At 39.8% G+C, this 27,045-nt stretch overlaps 1 protein-coding gene across 9 annotated transcripts in view; it reads right to left on the bottom strand.

Annotated features, from left to right (window-relative positions):
- NEK1 (NIMA related kinase 1) overlaps window positions 1-27,045 on the bottom strand; it is a 63,951-nt gene that overhangs the window by 35,172 nt on the left and 1,734 nt on the right. For 6 of the 9 annotated variants that reach the window (XR_006104073.1, XM_042468451.1, XM_042468452.1 and 3 more), the window contains exons 2-18: window positions 20,528-20,675; window positions 20,323-20,419; window positions 19,260-19,358; window positions 17,759-17,842; window positions 15,243-15,310; window positions 15,053-15,139; window positions 12,381-12,435; window positions 11,102-11,302; window positions 10,089-10,149; window positions 8,948-9,102; window positions 5,668-5,727; window positions 4,891-4,950; window positions 4,759-4,806; window positions 4,587-4,661; window positions 3,402-3,580; window positions 3,189-3,320; window positions 2,208-2,310 (exon numbers count right to left, since the gene is read on the bottom strand). Coding sequence is in view for 8 of the 9 variants with exons in the window: in XM_042468451.1 (XP_042324385.1) it covers window positions 2,208-2,310; window positions 3,189-3,320; window positions 3,402-3,580; window positions 4,587-4,661; window positions 4,759-4,806; window positions 4,891-4,950; window positions 5,668-5,727; window positions 8,948-9,102; window positions 10,089-10,149; window positions 11,102-11,302; window positions 12,381-12,435; window positions 15,053-15,139; window positions 15,243-15,310; window positions 17,759-17,842; window positions 19,260-19,334 (1,443 nt within the window). In the remaining variant the exon portion in view is untranslated. Of the gene's footprint in view, window positions 1-2,207; window positions 2,311-3,188; window positions 3,321-3,401; window positions 3,581-4,586; window positions 4,662-4,758; window positions 4,807-4,890; window positions 4,951-5,667; window positions 5,728-8,947; window positions 9,103-10,088; window positions 10,150-11,101; window positions 11,303-12,380; window positions 12,436-15,052; window positions 15,140-15,242; window positions 15,311-17,758; window positions 17,843-19,259; window positions 19,359-20,322; window positions 20,420-20,527; window positions 20,676-27,045 lie in introns of those variants that run through there. The other 3 variants (XM_042468457.1, XM_042468458.1, XM_042468456.1) reach the window with 2 other exon arrangements.

Genomic DNA, 27,045 nt, shown 5'->3' with positions numbered 1-27,045 from the left:
ATAATAATAATAATAATAATAATAATAATAATAATAATAATAATAATAATGTTTATTTATATACCGCTATTCCAAAGATCATAGCGGTGAACAGCAAGTAAGCTAATTAGCAAGTAAGCTAATTTGCCCCCAACAGTCTGGGTACTCATTTTAGCGACCTCGGAAGGATGCAAGCCTGAGTCGAGCATGGGCCCTTTTGCTGGTCTTGAACTCGCAACCTTGTGGTTTTGAGTGAATGGCTGCAGTAGAGGTATTTAACCACTGTGCCACCAGGGCTCCATATACACTACATTATCTACCAGCAAAAGCTATAAAGCATGAAAAATAAATGTGTTTATAATATGAAGTCAATGTGCAACTGAGGATCACAACTATAAAATCAATCAAAATATCCTTAGAAAGACTCTATAAATTAGAAGCATTCTATACAATAGGCATTAAAGTTTAAGTTTCAAATTTGAGTGTTGAACTCCTCCCTCTAAAAACTATCAACTTACACTGCGAAATTGAAAGCCTCTTTGTTTGCTTAGACCTTAAACTTCATATAAATGTAATATGTATGCCAAAACACAGATGTATGCTCATTAGGTAAACCAGAAGAGAAAGGGGGAAATGTAACATAAAGCCATAGTTTTGCATTCTACAAATGAACCAGAACTAATCTTGATATTCTGTGCTCTCCACTTCCTCTTTCTCATGTATATAAGGGAAAGACTGCTTACAATTTTAAACAAAGCACAGCTTCTTATGATCAGTGACTTATTTAACAATGAATGCACCTCATTTTATGTTTCACTTGTCAAAGGAGGGAGAAGGAGGAAACATGTGAGGCGCAACAGGCTAACCAGAGCTTGTTCATGTAGTAGGAAATCATGGTTTCTTGTTTCAAATCAATTAGGCCATGGGTTGTTCATATAGTTACATTTTACATGAAATTTGCACAGAACCATTTGATAGACCAATATGGCCTGAAACAGGCAGGTGAAAAGCGCCTTTGGCCAATGTGAAAGCATAGTGTTCAGATGATGCATGCCCCCAGATTGGGCTGAAGCTGCGATCTGGGGGCATGAGGCCCAAGCCCAGCACAAAAAGAAGTGCTCCTTACTGGTGGTCCATGGAGGACCATGGCAGCAGCCAGCCTCGGGACCACAGCATCTGGTTGCCATGGTCTTGCACTGAATGGAAAGTGATCGGGCTGGGAGGCCGCTCCCTCTGCTCCAGCTGCTTGATGCTTAACTGAATTAGAACACCTGTATAATAGGTTCTCTTAAAACAGGCTGCTAAAACATAGCTGCGTGGAAGAACTTTAAAGTAACTAAGGCCCGATACAGACGGGCAAAAGCACCATGCTGGGGCCGATTTAAGGGCTCCGTAGGGCTGGGCGTCCATGCCCAGTCCTAATAGCAGTGCCTGTGCGCCATCTTGCTGCGGTCCTGCTGACACGGGTCGAGCGACGATGATGCGTGGGTGTCTGAGTGCCCAAACAGCGCTTGCTGGAAGTGGTGGCATCAGGGCACGCGAGCGCCATAAAACAAGTCACCGTAGGCAGCTTCGTTTTAGGGAGTGCATCGGTGCCACGCAGTGTAGTTTGTGCGGCACCAACGAGGGGTAAGACAGGCAGCATGGAGCCACCCATCTGTATCCCCCCCAAGACCTCCATGTCAATACCCATATACGCTACAGGATTTTATTTGACAGCAGTTCCTCTTGTTACATGAAAAGCTGCCATTAAATCTTGTCATCAGGAAAACTCCAGTGTAGGAAAATAATTTAACAGGAATAATGAGAAATCTGATTGCAGAAAAATTTTCATTAATTTGCACCAATCACAATGGTTGTCTACTCAGAAACAAGCCTTAACAGTGTTCAAAGGGACTTACAGGTAAGTATGTGAAGAGCTGCAGCTGTAGGAACACTGCTTTGAACAATGATCATCGCTGCTACATGAACTGAAAACCTCTATCTCATGGTGCTAGCCATGACAAAAAGTACAATAAATATAAATTCTATATTTAAAGTGACCCAATTTTTAGGAATAAGTAAACTTTAAAAAGAGAGATCACTTTAATTTATGGACTGCTCTAACAAAAGCTCAAGTGCTAAGGATTCTTATTGTCTCTGTAAAATTATCAATATTTTAGCAAGTTCAAATGACTATTAAAAAGGCAGTTCACACACTTGTACAATCGGAATGCCAAATGTCCTACCAGGTGTCCTTCAGCACGAGCTTTATTCTGCATGGCTTCTCGCTTCCGCTGCCAAAATTCCTCAACTTGTTTAGCTCTTTCTGCAGCTACCCATCCTTTTTGCCTGGGGATAATGAGTTTAATTTACTAATATGCCCTAATAATTATTAAAATAAACAAAATGAAATGGAAGCGAAGAGTATGAAAAACACCCATATTTTAAGTTTTCACTAGACTGAGAATAAGGAGTATGCATGGAAGAGAACGTGAGCATCGCTCAGAAATTTCTACACCCAAACTTGGTTGAGCTGACAAATGTATATCAATTAAAGGGCAAAGACCTACTTTTGGCCCTATTCATATGTTATATGAATAACATATTCATATGTTATATGAATAACACGAATAGACTGAAACATGTCAGTCTGAAGAGAACCAGTCATTTGTCTGTTTTCACATTTTTTACTTTGTGAATCACCCAGGAGTGAAGCTTGCCTCAAAGTCAGTATAGGCAACCCTTCTCTAACGTGGGGGATGCGTTCTGGACCACCACCCCACATAAAAGAAAAAATGTGACCCTTGAGCCCCATTGGAAGTAATTTGGCTTGTGTTCGCCGGGTGCTGCCGTGGTCGCACACCCTATTACTTCTTCTGGAGCATGCAAGGCTTATTTCTAGCGCGGTGTCCAGCGCATGCTGGAAGCCACGTATGCCGTGCTCGTGTATGGCATGGGCACACTGTACTGACATTAAAAACAAAAGAAATCTTCAAACACTCTTACACTTAATCCTCAGGAAACACATACAGTTGTTTTATATTGCACATTCACCATCTTTATACAAATGCTATATTGCTGTCTCTTACAACAAACATGAATAACAGAATTTCTTCCTTAAAGCAGCTGTATGTTTGTGAACCTTTATCTGTGTTTGCTAATAAACTAAATAGACATGACAAAAACCTACATACAATGGATAGAACTAAATGTACCATCACTCCAACCTGTTTGCATTCGCTTGTCTAGACACCTCCTCTAATCTTTTCATTCTTTTTCTAATTGCATCAGCATCAGGTACATGATGGTGGCCTACAGGCCCGTTAGGCAGTCCTGCATGAACTCCAGGTGGAAGCCCTCTGAAAATAAATACAGCGATTTTCATTACTTTTGTCTAGAATTATATGTTCTTTATGTTTAATGAATACATACATACATACCTTTCAACAGGCTCTTGACCGGGCTTTTCTTTCAATTCAACATCTTTCCCCTCTGTTACTTTAATATTTCCCCTCTGTTGCTGTATCTGATCAAAAATAGCATGATAGTGTTCATATGGTCCTCGACCAGGCACAGGTGAAGAAGGCACAATAGCTCCTCCGCCACCCAAATAATTAGCCTAAAAGTTAAGAACAAACAAAAAAAATCATATTTTCATGTTCTGTCAACAGGCATTATGTTTAAGATAATACAAGTCTGATTTTTTTAAAAATAACTTTACAATATAAGAAGTCTCATTTGCACTACAATGTGGTAGCTCATGGTACAAAATGATTTTCATTTGTTCACCTATCAGCGGTAGAAACTCATGTATTTATTCCTAGTACATCTTCACTGAAAGAAATGCAAAGAACAAGGTGTTTTGTGGCACATGTAACATTGCACTATTAATTATTTTACTAGTGTCCATTCTGAGCAAAAGACAAATCTCAGAAACAGAAAATCTCAGTATTTGCTCATACAGAAAGTCTCAGTATTTGCTCATACATGTTTCAACTCCTGTTCCAGTAAAAAAAAAAAATCTATTCTAAAACATGCACCCATTTCACAGCATGTTTCAACAAAAAATATTTAGTCAGTAAAATAGCTTCATACTAATAGAATTTGTTAATGAAATGCGCCTTCAATTCAATTGGAAATATTTATTCAGTGGTTTGTCATTTTCTTCCTTTTAAGCCAAGAAAGGATGACTGTCCAAGATTATCCAGCCAGTTCCCACAGTTGATAATTTGATTTGAACCCTGGTATCCAAAAGTCCTAGTCCAACATTCAAACTACAATATCACACTGGCTCTCCTAAGTGTGAAAAATGTACATAAATAACACATTTATATTCTGTTTCACACACATATGCAGACTACCTTCTGCCTTACTCTGGATCCCATCGAAGCAGTCTACTATTTAGTTCAAATCTATCTCTTTCTGTAACTCAAAGGCTGAATATTTAAAGAGGAATATTCCACTGTATCCTCTGTCATCTGCACTCAACGCAAATCATAACTATGACGCTATTTAAGGGATGGAGCAAATAAGTTATTATTTAACAAGCAACTGCTGATCACTAAGAGTTAGTATTTTATTTAAGTACCAATATGTTTTTGAACATATTAAGCAGCAGCTCCAACCTTGATCTCACCACTTCCACCTGTGCTCAGTACATTCCTCCATCCTTGCTCCCTGGCTCTGTTAATTCGATCCATCTACAAATAGATAAAAATTAAAACTGGATTATAAAAATTGTTAAAGCCTCTGTCAACTGAACTTCACAATTAAAAACTTTTAAGTCAAGCATTTTACCCTTTCCTTCTCAAGTCTTCGCATCTGCTCAGCTCTCATGAAACTGATCTGTAAAAATAAATACCTTTTTAAGGGATAGAACATCAAGCTACTCAACAGCTGCAGTAACCAAGGGACCAATTTTTAATTTACCTGTTCACGCTGTCGTTTTTCCTTCTCAAAAGCATCTAGCCTTTTCTTTCTAGCAGCTTCCTGAAAAACAAATATACCAGAACCGTTATTTCACCAGGTTGAGCTGAGGATGGTTAGGACTATATGAGAGACAGACACACTCTGATTAACATACTGTATTTTCTGGCGTATAAGGCTACTTTTTAACCCAGGAAAATCTTCTCAAAACTCGGGGGTTGTCTTATACACCGGGTGTCATCTTATAGGGCAGGTGCTGAAACTTCTGAGCTGGACTGGAGAATCTGCAGTCGCCACATGTGTAACTGAAGGGCAGAACAAGGTGCAGGTGTCCAGGATGCCCAGGGTATGGAAAAAAGAGCTGTGTTTGCAATACCGCTCTGATAGTCTTGGAGACAAGGGAGGGCTGGGCAGGCAGGGAGAGCTGACCAATCCAAGCAGGCTTTGTATACAACAAGTTTTCCAGCTAAGTATCTGCATGTCATAAGCATTTGAATTAAAATTACCATATTGAAATCAAATCTGATGTTTTTTAAATTTTTATTTAGTGTGCTTTGGAAGAGGGGTAGTCTTATACAGCGAGTATATCCCAAATTCTATATTTTAACTGGAAATGTTGGGGGTCGTCTTATACACCCAGTCGTCTTATACACCGGAAAATACGGTATATATAAAGTTAGAAGAAATCTAGTAAAAGGAAATAAGGAGGAAAGGTTTGAAGGCTTTGTTTTGTATTTAAAAGCTTTTAGCTTAGTTTCCTTTGTTTTCATGTTTTTATACCTCAAACATTTTCCTCCCTTCTTCAATTGGTTTCCCTTTCTTCACTGCAGTTGGAGGGGCCTAAATAAAGAGTGAAACTACAAATTAGCAAGAACATATCATATATGCTAGAAGGTAATTGAGAGTGCAGAATGACAGATATAGAAACACTCATTTATAAAGTTAACTTGGCAAACTTGCTACAACAATATACCCTCATCCTATGAATGTTTACTGAGAAATAAATCCCACTTTGTACAATAAAGTTTTTTGACAGGACACTTTATGCAAAGGACTATAATTCTACAGAGTAGTTACTGTATATGCATGTTTATTTTTTAAAAGCGCTGTTCATTTCAGTAACAATTACCTCCCAGTACATGCATACAGAAAAGTACTGTAGCCTTAATGGATTATCAAGCCCAGAGACAAAAATAACTGTTAAATACCCCCATCACTTATTTTATTGTCAACAATGTGAGGAAGAACAGAATATTAACAAGAACACAAGTTATTTGTGAACAGAAAATGAAATATAAATAAAGTATGTATGTGTGTACTATGAAAAGAATCTTTCCCTCTTCTGCTATTCCATCATGAAAACATGTTGAAAAATGTATACGATTTTAATGCAAGATAATGTATGACACAGCATATAATTCATCACAGGTATTAGGAATTTATATTTAGAAGAGGTACCAAAAGAACACTCTCTTTGGAGAAACAATTTGCTATATAGAACGATTAGATTTCTCCTTCAAGCACATGGCCGTACTGAAAATATTTATATCCTGACTTTTCCCAACAATGGGACACTCAAAGTAGTTTTCAAAGAGACAACCATGTTAGTTTGTTTTAGCATAAAGTGGGAAAGTGGTGTGTGTGTGTGTGTGGGGGGAATAATCCAACAGTACCTTTGGCGGGTTACAGACGGGCAAAAAGGGGTGTGTTCATGAAGTTATGAAGGTATAGCCTTCAGACGGCCCTTACCTGAATGCCGCCATGAACACGCCGCCCGCACGCCCCAAGCTGGAAGAAGAGGCATTAAAAAGGTGCTGCTTTTCCCCGCTTCTTTTCTATATACTGCGCAACTGCGAAGCTCCGTCTATAAGCTGCTGCACCGGTACGCCAGAATTGTTATGCCGCTAATTTAAGTTGCCCATTTAAAAGCTCCGTGTCTGCTGCGTCGCATAATGAGTCGGGGTCCTGGAACATGCGCAGTTTGCACCGAAGCTCTAATTAGAGCATCAGATGCCATGCAGATGTGGAAGCTGCAGCACAGCTGCACTCTATTTTAATGCTCGTAACCCTAACCCTAACCCTAGAGCAACATGTACGCATGCGCTGCTAGAATTGGGGAAAGTTTGGAATTTAACCAGCTGATCACTAGCTGGCAGGAGACCACCATTGTTCTTGGGCAGGGCGAGGGAAAAAGTTTAAAGGAGCCTGGGCACTTTAAATGTGCACATAGGCTTTCTGCCGCCGGTGCTGAGCGCCGCAGCTGCGCATCCGCCAGCCGGCAAAAGAAAAAAAAGCCCCGTTTTTGGCCGCCCGTGCAGAAGCTGTCTCAGTTGCAGTGTTCTCCGAGGCGGTGATATGGAAACTGCGGGTCAGAAACGGCCCCAGGTGAGGCGTCTTCACTGCCCCCCATGTGGAAGCCCCATACACCTGAGCCACGCCCCCAGGGCGGGCCGTCTGGTGGCTCCGTATTCAGTAGAATACACCTCCAAGACGTCTTCCCCTGCCCGTCTGTAACCCGCCTTTGAGACCAATTAGCTTCAAATGGGCTTCTGCATTAGTTCATTGCCCATTACCCATTTTATGACATAGCAATAACAGCTTCATTTATATAGCGTTTCATACCACCTAAACAGTCTCTAAGCAGTTTACAATTGTAAGCTAATTGCCCCCAACAAGCTGGGTACTAATTTTAGTGACCTCAGAAGGATGCAAGGCTGAGTCGACCCTGAGCCCTTGCTGGTACTGAACTCACCACCTTATGGGTTGTGAGTGAGTGGCTATAGTACAGGCATTTAACCTGTGCACCACCAGGGCTCTTACATGATATCATGTTAAAAAGCAGTTTAGATGGTTCCACAAGTCACTGTGAAGAATCCCAGATGAGTCTTGCTGAGACCAGAAGTTCCATACTCTGAATATCACAAAAAAGAAGGCCACCACTCATGTCTCCACCAACTATACCTCTGCTCTGGCAATGGGATACAAAGTGCCTCCCCTGGCAACATAGGTAGGATCACATGTGTTGCAATGATGTTTATGTTATTTAGTTTTATCTTGCCTTTCCTCCAAGGCACCTGAGGCAGCACATGCCTTTTATCCTCACAATAATCCCATGGGACAGATTATATTAAGAGGGCATGATTGACTCAAGTCCACTCAGTGAGCTTCATAACCAGGTGAGACACATCTCCACAGCTGTACACTAGAACAACTACCATGCCCCAACCATGAGGCAATGAAGTCAAATAAATACATATGAGATTTGGCATTGGAATCCTAAACGTTTGCTTTGGAAGTTGGAACAGGCTGCATCACTTCACATTTCCAGATGGTAAATCAAAATTTCAATCTCACTAATCTTCTGAAGCTTGGGGGGTGGCAAAGGGATGGTTTTCTTTCTCTTAATCATCCTTTCCTCCATTTCACTATCGCTATTTCTTAGCTCCTCCATTCCTATTTCCTAATTCTCACTAACTATATCTAGATCTAACTTCGTATTTTATAAGGAGAAGGACTGCCTCGGTCTGGATGGTATGGTAGGTAAATAAAAACTGAGGGAGAAGGCTGTTAGGAGTCAGAACAAATTTAACTGTTTAGAATTCTGACTCCTGCCTCGTGGATGATGCATGGGGATAAATCCAAGGAGAGTGGATTTATCTTCCTGCCATCCCAAGAATATTAGGTTTCCTTTTCAGAAGTGTTTGTTCATGGACTTTTCTGGGAATTGTTGATTTATGTGTTTCATATGTAACTTGTCCACAGAATGGGATGAAAACACTATTAAACTCCCAAGCCTGTTACAAGCCTTAATCTAGATATTGTTTCATACAACACCATATATACAGTCCAAGATTATGTACATTCCCATTTGGACCACAATGTAAGCCACACTGGACACCACACATGTGAACAAGCTCCACAATGCAGCTGCAAAGGTAGTTGTGTGCTTTCTTTCCATTCATTCAAGGGAATCTGCAGATGTAACAATACTCATGACAACTAAACCATAAAACACTTTCAGAAAGATATATTTTTGCTTCATTACCAAATATTGTCTCACCTGTCTACATTTATTTAAAGGCTTCTCATAGAACTTTTTAGCTGATTCCCCAGATTTTTTAAGCATTAAAGGCACTCCATATTTAGCAGCAGGTTTTGTAATTTTCTGAGCAGGTGCAGCAGAGGCAAAGTTTTGTCCTTGAGCTGGTCTCTTTGCTATGTGTGAGAAAGAGGAAAAAAATGTTAATACCTTTGTACAAAACTTCAGTAAGATACTTCCTGATAAACAAGTGATATCAAAGGGAAGGTTGGGCAAGCATTCTTGTTGCGGGATATTATGCAGAGTTGAGCACACTGATTACAATGTGCCAAAATGAAAAATAGCTTGGGGGAAAGATTGACATGTTTTAATACTGGTGAACATACTGTTAGCTTGCTCTTACTTTGACCCAAAAAGGTAAAATGGAATGCCCTTTCAAGACAAAGAAGCCTACAATCTACAAAAAACATTTCTCACCCATATATTCAGGAAGAATATTTTAGCAACTACCAGTTTCTGGGTCTTTTCTCTTTTAAAATGCTTTAACTGATGTTTAGAACTGAACAGAATAAAATATGAGACTTTTTCTAACTGATCAGTTGAAGTAGGAACTATAAATATGTTTACTGGTGAAGAAATTTGCAACCACTGGTACATCCTGGATTCATGCAAAAATCATGATAGCATTTACAATAGCAATAGCATTTACAGTACATTTTTATACCGCTTAATAGTGAACTCAGCACTTTTTAAAACAATTTACAATCTGTAAACCAATTGTCTCAACAAATTGGGTACTCATTTTACCAGCCTACGAAAGGATGGAAGGCAGAGTCAAACGTGTAACCCTGGGATCAAACTCACAACATTGTGGCCGCAGTGCCTGCATTTAACCACTGTGCCACCAGGGTTCCTTCACTGATAGCTGAAATGTGCAGAAAAAATCCTTCAAACTGCATATTCTAATTAAAGTTTCATATAGCAAACACAAGCCACTGCTACTACTAAATGTGCATTGATCAGGTCAACAAGATATCAGTTCTTAGTTTCTTGTGGGTTTTTTGGGATATCAGTTCTTATTTTTACATCATAGTTTTTGGTTAATCAACGACTAGTATTGACTCTTTCTAAAAGTAGCTAAAGAAAACTTTTCATTTGTTACCTGGTCCAGCATGAGGTCCAAACTTCTGAAATACTTTATGACTGAATTCTTCTGCAATAAGCTAAAAAAAACAAAACAATTTCATGTTGCAAAACAAAATTAAGCAGACAATACAGATTACAAAATTAAGATTCTTTATATTGATAGATTGTCCAGATTAGAAAAAAGCGGTTACCATTAACATCCACTCTGATTTAGGATTAAAAAGTCATACTGTATGAGTCTTGCCAAACACAGTATTTCTATTCAGTATGATATGTGAATTAGTACTTAGATGGCAGTGTGCAAATGAATATCAAGTGCAGTAGGCTATATTTCAGAGGAAGGAACTGGCAAAATCATCTCTGAGTATTCCTTGCCTAAGAAAACCCTATGAAATTCATGGGCTACCATTATTCAACAGGCAACATGAAGGCATGTGACAATATAAACACGTGAGAAGGGACAGAGAGGAAGCTTGCCTCCCATTCTTCTCTGCTTGTGCTATACACTGAGGGCAAAAATTTGAAGGAAACAGTTTATCTGTGGAGGTTCTGTTTGTGATTTGGAACTCAGGAAAATTACCAACAAAGAGGGTGGGATTAGCACACACAAATGAGTACATATTGGTATCTGCTGGGGTTTGGTTCCAGAACCCCTTGTGGACACCAAAATCCATGAATGCTCAAGTATATATGAAATGGCATAATAAAAAGATGTCCCTTACATAAAATGGCAAAAATCAGGTTTCAATTTTTGGAAATATTAAAAATATATATTTTCAATCCATGGATGGTAGAATTTATGGATATGGAAAGCTGACTGTATGTATATTGTTCACTGGATATGAATCTCTGACGAGGGGAATTGCAACACCTCATGGAAGAGTTTGAAGTCATATTTATATTTGAATGTGAGTGTCATTTCCAAGAGATATTGCTGCAGAGCATTCTAGTATAATTATGTAACACTTTAAGTGTTATTCTATAATATTCTACAGTAAAATATAGATAAGAAAATAGATACATGCATACCTCTGGTGTGAGAAATTTGTCAATGCGTTTAGCTATAAAAGTTTTCTCCAATATGGAGTTGACAGATGGTCTATCCCTAGGATTTCTTTTGAACAACTGTGAAATCAGACTCCGAAGTTCATGAGAATAATGCACAGAAACAGGAGGAAATGATCCAGAGATTATCTTGAGTACCAGGTTCTTCATATTGCCAGCTTCAAACTACAGAATAGAGACAAATTGTACATATTGTAGATTACTATAATAAGGAATGCTATTAAACAGACAATGACAGATGGAGCTTGTAAAACTACAAAATTCAAAATTATACTTAATCCAGACAGGTTCTCCATAATTAAATTTTAATCTGATTCTTCAATCAGAAGATTTAATCAATTTAAAATAATCTGGACTCCAGAGACAATGGCGCATTACAGACGCGCCGAAGGGGCATGCTAGGGTTAGGAAGGGGTGTGTTAGGGTTGAGAAGGGGCGTCACTTCCTGACGCCCTTCAACCCTAGTATGGACCGAATCTGAACAAAGTGGCGGCACCCGTCCATACGGGGCCGCCATTTTCACGTCGCGGATGCATAGTGTCCAGACGTCGTGTGGCAGAACTGACGCCACGAGTGTGCGACTAGTGTCTCGCGGCGCCACTTCCAGGGCACAGAAAGAAGCACCATTTCAGCGCTTCTTTCTAGCTGCACCTGGGAACCGCGCGGTTTGGCTGCTGCGGTTCCCGGATGCAATTGGCGGCGGCGGCAGAGCGCCCTTCTTGGGCGCTCTGTAATGCGCCAATGACTACAACCAACCAATGGACCAACCACAAGCATCCCCCACAACACATATGCGCATTACTTTCTTTTTTTCTACTGTTTCTAACAGAAAACAGATATGAATGTGGGATATAATCAAGGACAAGCAACAGCTGTATCTGGGAACTTGTTACATTTATATGCTATTAGCACAAGGCTTTTAATCCCATCCATATTTTTATATAACAAATAAAGTTAAATACACAAAAATAGATCCAGTATAGTTTTCTTTTTAAAAAAAAACAATTCTATGAATAACTATGTCAATTATTTTGAAATAAAAACTTGGGGAGTGCAAGCTGCCATTACACATGCAGATTTGTCTGGCTATTCCCAGATACATACTACTAAAATTAAGATCTACAGGATCACACATGCATAAAAGATGCATTAATTTACATTATTATTGCATCTAAAAAATTGTGTTTGCAGGGAATTGGGAAAAATAAATTCACTCATGAAGTATTTTCAAATTCCTACTTACTGCATGTTTCAGTGTACACATTTCATAGAGAACACAACCAAGAGCCCATATGTCACTAAACAAAAAACAGACACAGAATGTTAGTTTGAGCTGTTCGCTTGACACCCAATAATTTATTTTGTCCCTGGAACTTAAGTTGCTTTGTTAAAGTCTTGGCCATCTTCCTAAATTCAGTTATGTCAAAAATTTGAATGTATGTCTACTACAGTAATATCTATCATATGTTCAGTGTCTGAGGTCAGAGCTAGCCAAAGATACTTTGTTTCCTGAGGGGAAAGGGCAAGATGCCCACATTGCACTTACAGAAGGTTGTTGAATCTTACTTTAAATGGTGATGGGACAGCATTCTTCACTGCATCTGAGTGCAGCAGGGGTTTCACAGGTATAAGGCAGATTGTCTTGAACACAGTGGAGGCATCTCCACCGAGGAATAGCCTATGAGCTCCTGAGGCTGCCCCCTCCACAGTCTACAAAGTCTATTGTTGCTTGAAACAAATGGTTCATTTTGCCTAGTGGTATGACCACCCCTGAATAAGCTTGTCAGATCATGGAAGTTGTCACTGTTGAAATCTACAGGACCCTGATTCGGTTGAGTAAGAACCAACAACTAATGTAAACTTTATCTGCCTGCTTCTAGTTTTTATTTCACTACTTCACCAGCCATCTTTTCCTTCTGTAGAGGAAAGAAAACAATTCCCCTAAGCATGCTATCCCAAATGCTGAGAATGATCAGTAATCGCCACTGCTAGCTTAGTGGACTAGATGAGGTCAAGGCTAGTCACATTAGTACATAAACTGAAGTAGAAATTCATGGAAGCATGTGACACCTCAAGGGCCCAATTTTAGTTTCCAAAATTTCAAGAAATATCCTCCAAAATATTTTTGTGCTAAAAAAAAAGCCCTCTGGAGCTCAGAAAACTCCCCCCCCCCATTATGACAATAATGCCACATGTCCCCTAGAGTGCATTTAGGGAGAATTGCTTTTTGTTTTTTGCAGGAGCAAGATCTCCTGGGATGCAGCTCCTCAGCCTGCCAAAGTTGCCCACTCCTGTATTAAAGGATGCCAAATTATACGTACTACAGTTTTGCTGTACAGAACACTTCAGCACTTTCCAATTCAAGTGTTATTTTGAACTGGGCCAGGGGTAAAAACATACTGGTCTGACTGAAGGGATCTATTGATTTTAACAGCCCAGAAGAGATTAACTACAGTGGTACCTCGGGATACGAAATACCCAGGTTACGAAATTTTCGGGATACGAAAAAATCCCATTGGAAATCATTGTTCCGGGTTACGAATGTTTTTTCGGGTTACGAAGAAAATTTTTGGTGCTTTTTTCGGCTTTTTCGCACGAAACGCGGCTTTTCCCCATTAGCGCCTATGGCAATTCGGCTTACGAAGGCTTTTCGGGTTACGAAAGCGGCCGCGGAACGAATTACTTTCGTAACCCGAGGCACCACTGTATATTGTACATACTTTTTTAGGAGAAATATATTACAGGTTGAATATCTCTTATGTGAAATGCTTGGTAACAGAAGAGTTTTGGATTTTCAAAAATTATGGAATACAGTGGGCCAGCCGTATCAAGCAGATAGCCATCTGTGGATTGGTGCTCCTGTGGATTGCTCCATTGGTTAATCGTCATTAACCAATGGCACTATTGTCGGTGGGTGTGCTTGTTGAGGTATGGAGCAGCACTGAAAAATGTTCATATGTGGCAGAGAAGCTAATGGACACTAACTGCTCTTAACCAGGAATTGGTTGCAGCTGTGGATCTAGACAGCAGGTGATTGTCCAAGGTTGCAAAATGTGCCAGAGTGCACGTACCACTTATGTAAATATGCTGTGTCATCTGGAATGGTGGACAGTAATCCAGGTAACACAGGAAATTGTACAGGAAGGGGTTGAGCTAGATTGCCACATGGCAAAAGTGTATATAAGCTCAAATAATCATTGTACAGTTTTGTGGGTTTTGTAGTAGGAGGAGTTTGTGTAGCTTTGTTCTCGCGTGTGTTTGCAACAAAAATAAACAGTGCCTCTTTGGAAAAAAGTCAGCCTACGGTGCTTTCATCTAGCAACTGTTTTTCCTGGTCTGCCAGTTTGTCTATCTACTCACAAGCTTCCAAGATTACTCTGCGTTTATCTCTTCATATTTCTCCCAACAGTGCTGATGCAGAAGGTGCATGTCACTAACCATTGTCTAATATGGGCTTGAACTCCTGCGTTTTTCCCCATCTGCAGACCACCCCAGAACCAAATCCCTGCCGATGAAAAGGGCTCCCTCAAGCCAGTTTTAAGACACATTTCATATACATCTCATACATATAGTCTGAAAGTAATTTTATAAAATATTTTTAATAATTCTCTGCATGAAACAAAGTTTGCATACACTGGCCCATCAGAAACCAAAACTGTCACTACCACAGCCAACTATGAAGAAAGTTTAGAATTTTGGAGCATTTTGGATTTTGGGATAAGGGATACTCAACCTGTAGTTATTGTTTTGTCCCCAGATATTTACCAGCACGGGGAATTAAGTCTCTATGCTTTTCATTACTTTCTGTACAATGAATGAATGAAAACACTGTATTGGATAAACTGGGTATGATGAAAGATCTCAAAACTTATATACAATGAACATCAATGGGAAAAAGTTACTACTAAAGCCTACCTTTTATTGTTGTAAGGCTTGTTCTCACAGATTTCTGGTGATAGGTAATATGGTGTTCCTATACACGTTCGTGCAAGCTCAACTGTACTAAAAGAAGAAGAGATAGCAATAAATTCCACTATTCCTGGTATTACAATACCTGGTATTAGAACTTGCAGGGTGGCGGCAGGGGGGGGGGCTTTAATGTTACCTGTTAAGGACTCTAGCTATTCCAAAGTCTCCCAATTGTATTGTTCCATCTTTGGTTAAAAATATATTCTAAAGAGGGAAAAAGAAGAAGAAAAGAAAAGCTGAGTACCATGCCAAACACATTCAATAAATAAAAAAGTAAATAAATAAGTAACTTAGTTACTTTAAGTTAATTTTAATCTAAAACCTAATTGATCATTATAGCGAGAAATTACTCTTAAGTAAATGCATACTAATATGGGGAGATAGCTCGATGTCAAAATTTTCTTTTAGTATATATAAAAAAGTACTATTTGAAGAATAAAGACATAAATTTTACAAATACAACTTAGAGGGAATGTATGGATAAACCATGCTACTTTGCTTATTCTAGACCAATCATCTTTCTCACCCAAACCTATAAGCAGTCTATTGCACAAATACCATATATACTTATGTACAAGTTGACCTCATATATAAATTGAGGGTAGGTTTTGGGGGCAAAATTTTGCATTTTGATACGACCCGTCGATAGGTTGAGGGTACAACTTAGGGGTATGTAACAAAGGATGCAAATAACAACCCCCCCACCCCCGCCCCCACACGCTCTCTCCTTGCAAAAAGCAATCAGGGCTGTTTCCCTCCTTCCTGGGGAAGGTGGGAAAGAGGGGGACATACACACGTACTCTCTCCTTGCAAAAAAACAAACAATTGGGGCTCTTTCACTCCTACCTGAGAAAGAGGGAGACACACACACACATGTGCGCCTTGCAAAAAGCAATCAGGGCTGTTTCCCTGCTCCCTGGGAAAGGAGGGACACTTACAAACTCTTCTTGGCTGAGTAGCAGCTGCAGAGGTAAGGGGAATGGCGTGTTGGGCAAAACTTTTTTCTCAACACTATTACCGTATTGACCCGTATATAAGTTGACCCAGGATTCTGGGGTCAGGTTTTTGGCATAAATTTTCCAAGTATATTTGCAAAGTATTTTCCAGGTCATAACTTAAGATGCATCACTGCTTCTCAATGCAATAAATAAATAAATAAATAAATAAATAAATAAAAAATAGCCCTCCCTCTAGTCATCAGGCGCCATGCGGCCATGGAGGGAGAAGCAGGCTCAGCTCCATCGGGCCTAGCCTGGACTAAGAAGAGCCCTCCCTCCAGTCCATCTGCCTTGGTCCAGGCCTCAGAGGGAGAGAAGAACTGCTGGACCTGATCCCCTTCCCCACCCCGATTCCCTTCTTCTTTTGTGTCATGTCTTTTTAAATTGTAAGCCTGAGGGCAGGGAACCGTCTAATTAAAAATAATAATAATTGTAGATCACTCTCAGAGCCTTTAGGGTTGAAGGGCGGGGTATAAATACTGTAAATAAATGAATCATAAAAGGCATTAAACAGAACTCCAGGTGCTAAGTAAGTACAGTGCGCCCACACCATACGTGGGAACCAGCATATGCAGCTTCTAGCTTACGCGGAGGCCACGTTGCCATTAAACAAATGGTGTATGCACTTCCGCCACGCCTACTGCACCACATCAGAAGCATATGTGGAATTCCCCTTACGTGGGGGGATCCAAAACAGATGCCCCGTGTAAGGGAAGGGCCACTATATGTTTACTTGCAATATGCAATAAAGATCTTAAAGTGCATATAATCAAACATATAGCACTAACAGTATCAGTTAATTGCTTCAGATAGCTTTGGTGGGCGAAGTACACAAAAAAGAAAAGGAAAGAGGAACATATGGACCCAAAACTTAATTGAAGCTCATTTTTAGAACACCGAACTGTACGTTAACACAAACCAACCCTTATATTAGTATTCTTCAGCAGTGGCATACCTGCCCCAGGTGTCACGGGATGTGTGTGTGTGTGCGCTTCTGGGGGAGGGGGCTTCAGGGGAGGCACGTGGGGCACTCTCCCTCATTGCCTCCACATAGTCCTACTCATGAGTAGGGTGACACAGCAGTGGGAGCAAGGTGGAGTGAGGCCTAGTATTCTCCCTCAATGACTCCACATCATCCTACTCATGAGTACGTCAACTCGGTGGCAGCAGTGAGGTGGAGGGGGACCTGACTCCTTGCTCAGTGTTTCTATGTCATCCTACTCATGAATAGTGTGGCGTGGCAGCAGCTAGGTGGAGCGGGGCCTGGTCCTCTCCCTTAGTGCTTCTGCATCCTCCTACTTGTGAGTAGGGGGATGTGGTGGCAGTAGCAAGGTGGGGGAGGTTGGCCCTCTCGCTCAGTGCCTTCATGTTACCTCATGAGTAGGGTAACACAGTGATGGCAGCAAGGTGGGGGGTGGGGCTGGCCCTGTCTCTCAGTGCTTCTATGTCATCCTACTTGTGGTGGCAGCAATGGATGAAGGAGGAGGCCTGATCGGGTGTCACCCCTGTTCTGGGATGTCACTCAATGCAGACAGCACCTCCTAGTGACACCATTGCTCTTTAGATATCAGTCTAGGGTGTCAGTGGTAAAGCTAGACTTAGGCCTGTTCATTAGAATACTAAGATTTAACAGACTTTTCTGTCTTTAACTCACCTGTGACTTTATATCTCGATGCAAAATTTTTCTGTCATGTACATGTTTCAGGGCTAAGCATAGCTGAACAAACCAATCCATGATCTAAAAATAAGAAAAACAAATTAGTTTTTGACAGAAATCTGGATTTTCAGTTTCTCTAGTGTCCAACTCTGTGAGATGCAGTTTTCTGTAACCTGCTTGCTGCCCCCAATACTTGTGTTTTCCATCAGAGTACCTTGTAAATAAAAATGAAATATTTTGGTACTACCATATTATAGAATACTCCCAACACTGCAGTGCAAAGAAAAATAAAACTATACATTAATAACCCTATGTATATTAGAAATAAAACTCTATATACAAAAATAGTGAAATCTCCAGATTATTTTACCATGTAGAATCCGTTCTCATTTTGCCCTTACCATCCTATTTTCCTTGTATAGCATATTCTTTATACAGTATTGTGATTTCAAGGACAGAGACTCTTTTACTGCTGAATTTTATTAGTCTAAAAGGATCCTTTGAGCAAGGAAAATTGGTTCAATTTTCAATCATCAGAAGTTTGAAAGCATGAGTTCTTAATAAACTGTAGAATAGTGAGGTGACCCTTTATGTCTGAGTAAATCATTTTATTACCAAGCTGTTTGAAGTTTTAAAGATTTCATTCTAACCTGAGCACAAATGCTAGAACCTTGAATTAAATAGCACAGTTGTAGATACTGGGACCACTTCTATCTCAAATCTGGTCATAATTGCAATTTTTGACAAAAAAATGTATCCCACTTCATTATATTTTCAAAACCAGCTGTCCTAGTCCTTAAAAAACAAAAACCACCAGGTTCCAAGCCTCTTCTATACACAAGACTTGAGTTGCAGAGAATGGCAGGGGTTTAGCTTTCCATTTCCAAGGTGCTCCAAATTAATTTTGGAAACTCATTCAAAGCAAGCCCCAGCTAGCCTAACCAGGTTTAAGCTGGTGGGAGGGAGAGAAGAGACTGCTCCCCTCTCAAATTTCAAGCATTCAAGTCAAGATATGCTGGAAACTCAGAATGGAAGTAGTAGGCCTCAAAACCACTTGTGAGTCTGTAGCCAGAGACACATATAGGAACTGTTATTGCACTTCTGATATATTTCTAAAGCTCTTCGAGCCTCAGAATGAGGAGTGGCCTGGCTCTTGTCCTTGTCATGCTGCACTTCTGCATACCGACACTCATACACAAGTATCATTCCCAGTTCTATAGTCAGGAAGAAGGACAGAAGTTATCACAATTGCCAGAGGGTTTGGTTTGGAAAATAGAACTGTGGATCCCTTTGCCTGAATGTTCTACTTCAGAGGTGCAATACAATGCTAAGAACAACACCCTTACTCTTTGGGGAGGGACATGGTCTTCATAAAATTAAATTAAAATTGGCCACCATAACCAGCTAAGATACATAGATCTCTTAATTCACAGATCACCATAGTAGATGTTTATAAAAAGACAAAGAATCCAGTAGTATCAATCTCACAATCAGTTACCTGGTCTTCAGAAAACAGGACACCTTTCTGAGCATTAATTTTTTTAAACAAATCTCCTCCTTCACAATAATCCATCACTATGTAGAGACAACCCCCCTTCTGTAAAAAACAAACAAAAAGGAAACAAGCTTGTGTGACATATGGTCACTGACATTACCAGCTAAACCACAGCAGGCAATACCTTCTTATTTAGTTTCCACGTATTACATTACAAAACTCAAACAGGAAAGATGAGAAACTCATAGCCAGATTCTAACCTTAAATCTGCTTCTAACCAAGGATGTTGGAATCATGGTGATAAGTAAAATATACTTCCCAGACTTAACAATAGTCAGCATCTGATGGCGTTCTTCTGTTAACTAAGATAAAGTTGTGCTTAGACACACCTACTTTTGCACTATGTCAAAGGAGGGAATCGAGTGCAGTTTCATTATATATGTGTGTTTTGATATAAATAGTATAATACAACATAAAGGAACATTCAGAGTAATAGAAATGGAAAAGGAAAAAGACCAGATGTGCAAACATAAATATATATAAACCTAACCTAACATAATATATTAAGTACTGTATGGCTAACAAAAATACAAATGGGCCTTGCCCTCCCATCCAAACTGTAATGAGAAAATTACAAATCCATAAACAAAAAAGAATATTATTCTCCTATTACAGATTCAACTAAATTAACTTACTGAGGTTACTATTAACCATAACCTCAAATTATTTCATCATCAGATTACTTATTGCTCAAAAAAATTCACAAATGGTTTCCAATCTTTCACAAAATCTTCAGATTGTTTCAATGCTATTTCCATTCATGCAACTAGCTATGCACATGGTAGCACATGACAAAAAGAACATATACACTACCCATTTACACAACTGGAAAATCAATGGAAGTCTGTGGGCATACTGTTTTCCTCTGTAAATGTTACACTGATTTAGGCCAATAAAAGGCAACAACTAATATAAAAATCCTACCAATTCAGCCCCTTTGATCCAGTTTCATGTTTTCATACTTGAGTGTATTATTTCAAAATGTCATGTTATTTTTAAGCCTAACCTTCAAAGGATTCTCTATACAAGACAATATTTGGATGTTTCATGTTGGCCAACACAGCAACTTCTCTCCTTGATTCTTCTCTCTCTTTATTTGACATCTTTAAAAAAAATGAGACTGAGTGAGAAAGAGAGGGCTACAGATATTTTTTAAAATATATATATGAAAAGGTAATATAATAAAAACAAACTGAATTGGAGAAACTCACCTTGGATATATTGATCTCCTTAATAACATATTGTTTGCCATTTTCTTTTGATTTGACTAGAATTGCTTTTCCAAAAGATCCTTCACCAATCTTTTGCACCTTAATATATTTGTCCATGGTATTTTTCTAAGGCATCCTTATGCATGAGCTAGGGAGAAAAAGTATACTTTTGAACAAAACATCTACTTTGTTCTTACAGTACCTGCCACATCCAAAGACATAGCATGTTAGTCTGGAAAATGAGTATGCAAAAGGATCTTGTAGCACCTTTGAGAGTAACTGAAAAAAAGAAGCTGGCAGAGTGAGCTTTCGGAAACTTGGCTCAAGTCTACGAAAGCTCATACTACCAGCTTTTTTCTTTCAGTTACTCTCAAAAGTACTACAAGATCCCTTTGCATGGTAAATCCAATGATGCATTACATTTCAGATTCTAAATTAGTTCTCTTTTTAATACCATACATCCCTTCAGTCCCTTCCATGTGGAACTCTCAAAGTTCATCAATAAAATAATATCTGCTTCAGGTAAGTTTGCACTGTCCCATTTCCATATCGTAGAAGATGTTTTTCCATGGAGCACAGAAACGTGCACATGCTTTACCAGATAAGATGTTTTCACTTGTTATATACTAAAATGATATAAGTCACACCTGCAGTACAAGTCAGAGAAGGAGCACTACAGCATTTATTATTATTTCCACAGAAGCATATATATGAGTTTCTCCATTTGGAACACCTGACCCTATGCATATCTATTTGGAAGTAGGTCCTACTGAGTTCAGTGAAGCTTATTCCCAAGTAAGGATTAAAGCCTCATCTGTGGAATCCACTTCCAAGTAAACATAAGGCTTTCCAGAAAACATGAGGAGTACAAGTTTTAAAAGGATACTTCAAAATGATTATGGGACATGTGTGATAGCATAGCTCTTGATAACAAGAAAAGTTTGCGAATCCTAACAATAACTACAGAAATTCTATAGTTTCATCATGGTATCTTGGAATCAAAATCAGCCCCTTTTCTAAACACCCAACAGGGTTTACACCAAAAAACTGGATTTATACCAAACAATTATGTCTTATTAAATAAAACAATGTACAAATTGGGCAAATCTTGAATACATAAGTGTCAGGGAAAATACAAAAGTAAGTGAAGCCCTTATTTGCTTCAGCTCAAAGGGAATGATTGGAATCATGTGCTTAAGTAATCAGTTTAAGCTGCAGCAATGAGTTTGGGAGGTTTTGTCCCATAAAAAGGATCAAAAACCTTCTAAATTTGGTCCCCTCCACATGACTACAGTGGTGCCTCGGGTTACGAAAATAATTCGTTCCGCGGCCGCTTTCGTAACCCGAAAAGCCTTCGTAAGCCGAAAACCCATAGGCGCTAATGGGGAAAAAGCCGCGGCTCTGCCGCGGCTCCATTTAAAATAGCGCCGGAGTTTTTTCGTAACCCGAAAAAACTTTCGTAACCCGAAACAATAAATCCCTATGGGATTTTTTCGTATCCCGAAAAATTCGTAACCTGGGTATTTCGTATCCCGAGGTACCACTGTATGTGGAAACATGTCATGATACAAAAGCCATCTTTGTTGATCCCAGAAAATCAGTAATTGAAACTTGTTGGTTACAAAACAATTGTGAAGGATTTGGTGTTCTACCAAATAGTGCCAGACAGTCTGCAAATTGAGAAGGTTCAAGACTACACAGTACCCCCGCAGCTTTCGGCTTATGCTGAAGCCGCACTGTAATGAAATGAAATGCAGTACTGTAAGCAGGAGCCCCATTGTATTCAATGGGGCTTAAGTATACACAATTTTTGCGTTATGCTGGGGGGGGGGAGAGTCTGGAGTGGATCCCCCATGTAAGGTAGGGCCCACTGTAGTTACTCTGCTCAGGAATGCCATCCTACCAAAATCTCTCCTTACAAAACTGGTATTTCATCCAGGAAGTAACAAGCAATTCCACAGCAACATCCGTGTATCTGTAGACTATCTTGCCTTGGGCAATGTGAACATTTATAATCTGGCAAGCTGGAAAATACTGAAGAATGACGCTCATGGAAGGACAGCCAAGAGGAAATAATTGTTCTCTAAAAAGAACATTGTTGCATACCTGAAATTTGGTAAAGGTAAATGATAAAGATAAATGATTTGAGACTTCTGGAACAATGTTAACTGAACAGTTAGTCAATTTTTTGGACTCAAAGAAAAATATGTTTGGTGAAAACATATTTTTTGTGTTTTTGGAAGATGTTCACAGAATTGGTTATCAACCAAGTTGGTGGAAATGTGATATATGAGCCTGCTTGGTCACCTCTTGACCTGGACAGTTTGCTATCGCCACAACTGCATCTTTAGTATACCAGAAGATGTAGAAGAGAATGTCAAGCCATCTGTCCAAGAGCAGATGCTGAACCAAAAGTGAGCTATGCAACACGACAATGATCACTAACAATACAAAGTAGCAATAAAAGACTGGTGACTTTCTTCTTCTTGCAGAAACACCATTTTAGGATAAATTATCAAAATTTTATAGTGGGATCTGAAGTGAGCTCTTCATGCAAGCTAGCTGTCAAATGTCACTAAACTGAAGCACCTCTCTAAGAAGGAAAGGGCCCAGATTCCTCAAAATCATTGTGAGAGACTGACTAACCGTTACTTGAAGTCACTGTTGGCCAAAAGGTTGTATCGCGTAGAATTACTCAACACCTTTTTTACCTCTGTGTTCTCAGAAAAGGAAAAGGTTGCTCAACCTGAGGATAATGGAGCAGAGGACAGAATGGGGAATTTCAGCACAGAATAAGCAAAGAGATAGTACAGGAATACCTTGTTAATCTAAATGAATATAAGTCTCCAGGACCAGATGAACTACATCCAAGGGTATTAAAACATATTATTGAAAGAGCTGGCAAATGTAATATCAGAGCCATTGGCAATAATCTTTGAGAACACCTGGAGAACAGGAGAAGTCCCAGCAGACTGGAGGAGGGCAAACGTTGTCCCCATCTTCAAAAAGGGAAAAAAAGAGGATCCCAACAATTATTGTCCAGTTAATCTGACATCTATACCAGGAAAGATTCTAGAGCAGATCATTAAACAGAGAGTCTGTGAACATTTAGAAGGCAATGCCATAATCACAAAAAGTCAACATGGGTTTCAGAGAAACAAGTCATGCCAGACAAATCTAATCTCTTTCTTTGATAAAATTACCATCTTGGTAAATGAAGCGAATGCTATGGATATAGTATATCTTGATTTCAGTAAGGCCTTTGACAAAGTTCCCCATGACATTCTTGCAAAGAAGCTTGTAAAATGTGGGCTGGACAAGGCAACTGTTACATGGATTTGTAACTGGTTGACCAGCCGAACCCAAAGGGTGCTCAACAATGGATCCTTTTCATCATGGAGAGAAGTGACCAATGGGGTCCCACAGGGCTCTATCCCAGTGCTATTCAACATCTTTATCAATGACTTGGGTGACAGAATTGGTGGCATACTTATCAAATTTGCAGATGGCACCAAACTAGGGGGAGTACCTAATACTACAGAAGACAGGATCAAAATTCAAAACAACCTGAATAGACTAGAAAGCTGGGCCAAAGCTAACAAAATTAAATTCAACACGGAGAAATGTAAGGTATTGCACTTAGGGCGGAAAAATGAAATGCACAGTTATAGGATGGGGGACACCTGGCTGAATGAGACTACGTGCGAAAGGGATCTAGGAGTTCAAGTAGATCACAAGTTGAACATGCGTCAACAGTGTGATGCGGCAGCTAAAAAGGCCAATGCAATTATCAATAATTGTATAGTGTAGAGAGAAGTGATATGCCACTGTATTCTGCTTTGGTCAGGCCCCACCTGGAATACTATGTCCAGTTCTGGGCACCACAATTCAAAAAGGACGTTGAGAAACTGGAGCGTGTCCAAAGGACGACGACTAAAATGGTGAAGGGTCTGGAAACTATGTCCTATGAGGAACGACTGAAGGAGCTGGGGATGTTTAGCCTGGAGAAGAGAAGGTTAAGAGGTGATATGACAGCCCTGTTTAAATATTTGAAGGGATGTCATATTGAGGAGGGAGCAAGCTTGTTTTCTGCTGCTCCATAGAACAGGACCTGAGACAATAGATGCAAGCTCCAGGAAAAGAGATTCCACCTCAACATTAGGAGGAACTTCCTGACAGCAAGGGCTTTTCAACAGTGGAACACACTCCCTTGGAGTGTAGTGGAGTCTCCTTCCTTGGAGGTCTTTAAGCAGAGGCTGGATGGCCATCTGTCGGGGATGCTTTGATTGGGAGTTCATGCATGGCAGGGGTTTGGACTGGATGGCCCCTGTGGTCTCTTCAGCTCTACGATTCTATGAAATGAACGGTTCATATACTTCTTCATAAATGAATGTTGACAGTTGAACTAGTTGTGTACAAATAAATGACAAAAAATCCTATTGTTATATCATTTGTTTAAAAAAGTTAACCATTGTTTTATCTAGAGTAGACAAAGATCTAACAACATTTTAGGTTAGAAATACATAACAATCCAAAAAAGTTCATAAACTTCATGCTATGCCAACTATCTGGACTCAGTACAGGTATACCTCAATTAGCAAAACTGACTTGTTCCCACGCATTTCATTTTCAATGAGTTTTGGTACCAGAGGAAGAAATAGCATGGAAACAATAGGGAGATTGTCCTGAACTACAAAAAGAGCAGTTGAACACATTTCAGCACACTTCTTATTCAAAACTAACAATATGTTTCATGTGAAAAGAAACAACCAGGAACTGTCAACTCTGCTTAGGTAAACAAAAATGTTTCAGACTTTCCAGAGATCATTCAAAAGCTTCTTCTAAAATGCCTCCATCGATTGATTACCTTTTTCTTTCTTTCACCAACCTCCCTTTTCTTATGATTGACATTCTGGTGGCCAAACATACAGATCTATGCTTTGTCAACACACTGGGGGTAGCAGTGTTTTGCTGTTCATGTATGTTCAGCAAGGGATGGTAGGATCAGCTTAATCAGAATCCCATTCCTTCTCAGCTGAAGCTACTGCATCTTTTAGTGAAGAAACATTGTTGCAAACCAACAACTAGTCTTTGTTTCTCCAAACCTCCTTCATCATCCTTCCAGTGTTTTATTGCACTGTTTTATTAATGGTTCTGCAACCCAACATCAAAAGTTTGTGTTTCTTCAGCCCTCCACCAGCTGGGTAGAACAGAGAGACAGCTGTAGTCCAAAACATCTAGAAGGCACCAATGTGGAAGGCCCTAACGTCCAAAAAGGTGCCACCTGTTAACTGATTTCTATGCAGTTGTTTTTGTTATGTGCCTTCAAGTCATTTCCAACTGATGGCAACCCTAATGTGAACCTATCATGTGGTTTTCTTGGCAAGTTTCTTCAGCCTTTGAGGCTGAGAGAGTGTGATTTGACCAGACACCTGGGGGGTCTCTTGTCCATGGCAGGTGCTGATTACCTCCAATTTAAGAGGCTGCGGGTGTACCTACACTGTCAAAATAATATAGTCTGACACCACTTTGCCATAGCCGCATCCTACAGAATGCCGGGCTTTGTAGTTTTGTGAGACATTAGCATTCTTTGGTGGAAAAGACCTTATGAAACTACAAATCTCAAGATTCCCTGAGCACTTATTGCATTATTTCGACAGGGCAGATGCAGCCTGGGAAGGCTGCTGAGAAAGTTCAATCTAAGCCACTCCAGGGAGGAAAGAATTTGTTGTTGTTAAGCAACTTCCAGTCGATCCCAACCCGCAGTGATCCTGTGGATGAGAGACCTCCAAGACCCCCTGTCCTCCACTGCTTTGCTTAGGTTCTGTATGTTCAACCCGATGACCTCCCTAGTAGAATCTATCCATCTGCCATGCAGTCTTCCTCTCTTCCTATTTCCCTCCACCTTTCCTAGCATTGTTGTTTTTTTCAATGATTCATGGCTTCTCATGATATGTCCAAAGGATGACAGTTTCAATTTGATCATCTTGGCTGCCACGGCTATTTGCCTGATCTGTTCAAAGACCCATTTGTTTTGTCTTTTTGGCTGTCCATGATATCCTCAGCACTCCTCTCCAGCAACACACCTCAAGTAAGTTGATTTTCTTCCCATCTGCTTCCTTCACTGTCCAGTTCTTACATCCGTACATGGAAATGGGGAATACAATGGCTTGGATGATTCTAACTTTAAGGCTCTGTTGTATATCTTCATTCTTTGGGATCTTTTCTAACCTTTCATAGCTGCCCTTCCCATTCCTAGTGCAATGGCTAATATTTTTAATTCTGTATACATTTTACATTTGATGTCGTGCACACTGCCTAGTTCATTGTGGGGAGGGATATATAAAGAAAATAAATCTTGCCAAGAAAACCCCATAGTAGGTATTTGCCATAGGGTCAGCATAAGTCAGAAACAACTAACAGCAACAACAAGTTTGTCTTCTTCACTGTCCAGCTCTCACACCAGTACATAGTAATGGAGAATACAATGGCTTGGATGATTCTAACTTTCACGCTCA

The sequence above is a fragment of the Sceloporus undulatus genome, chromosome 5 (genome assembly GCF_019175285.1).
Source record: "Sceloporus undulatus isolate JIND9_A2432 ecotype Alabama chromosome 5, SceUnd_v1.1, whole genome shotgun sequence".
NCBI lineage: Eukaryota > Metazoa > Chordata > Lepidosauria > Squamata > Phrynosomatidae > Sceloporus > Sceloporus undulatus.
Note: the sequence above shows the minus strand (reverse complement) of the source record. Positions and strands in the feature narration are given on the sequence as shown.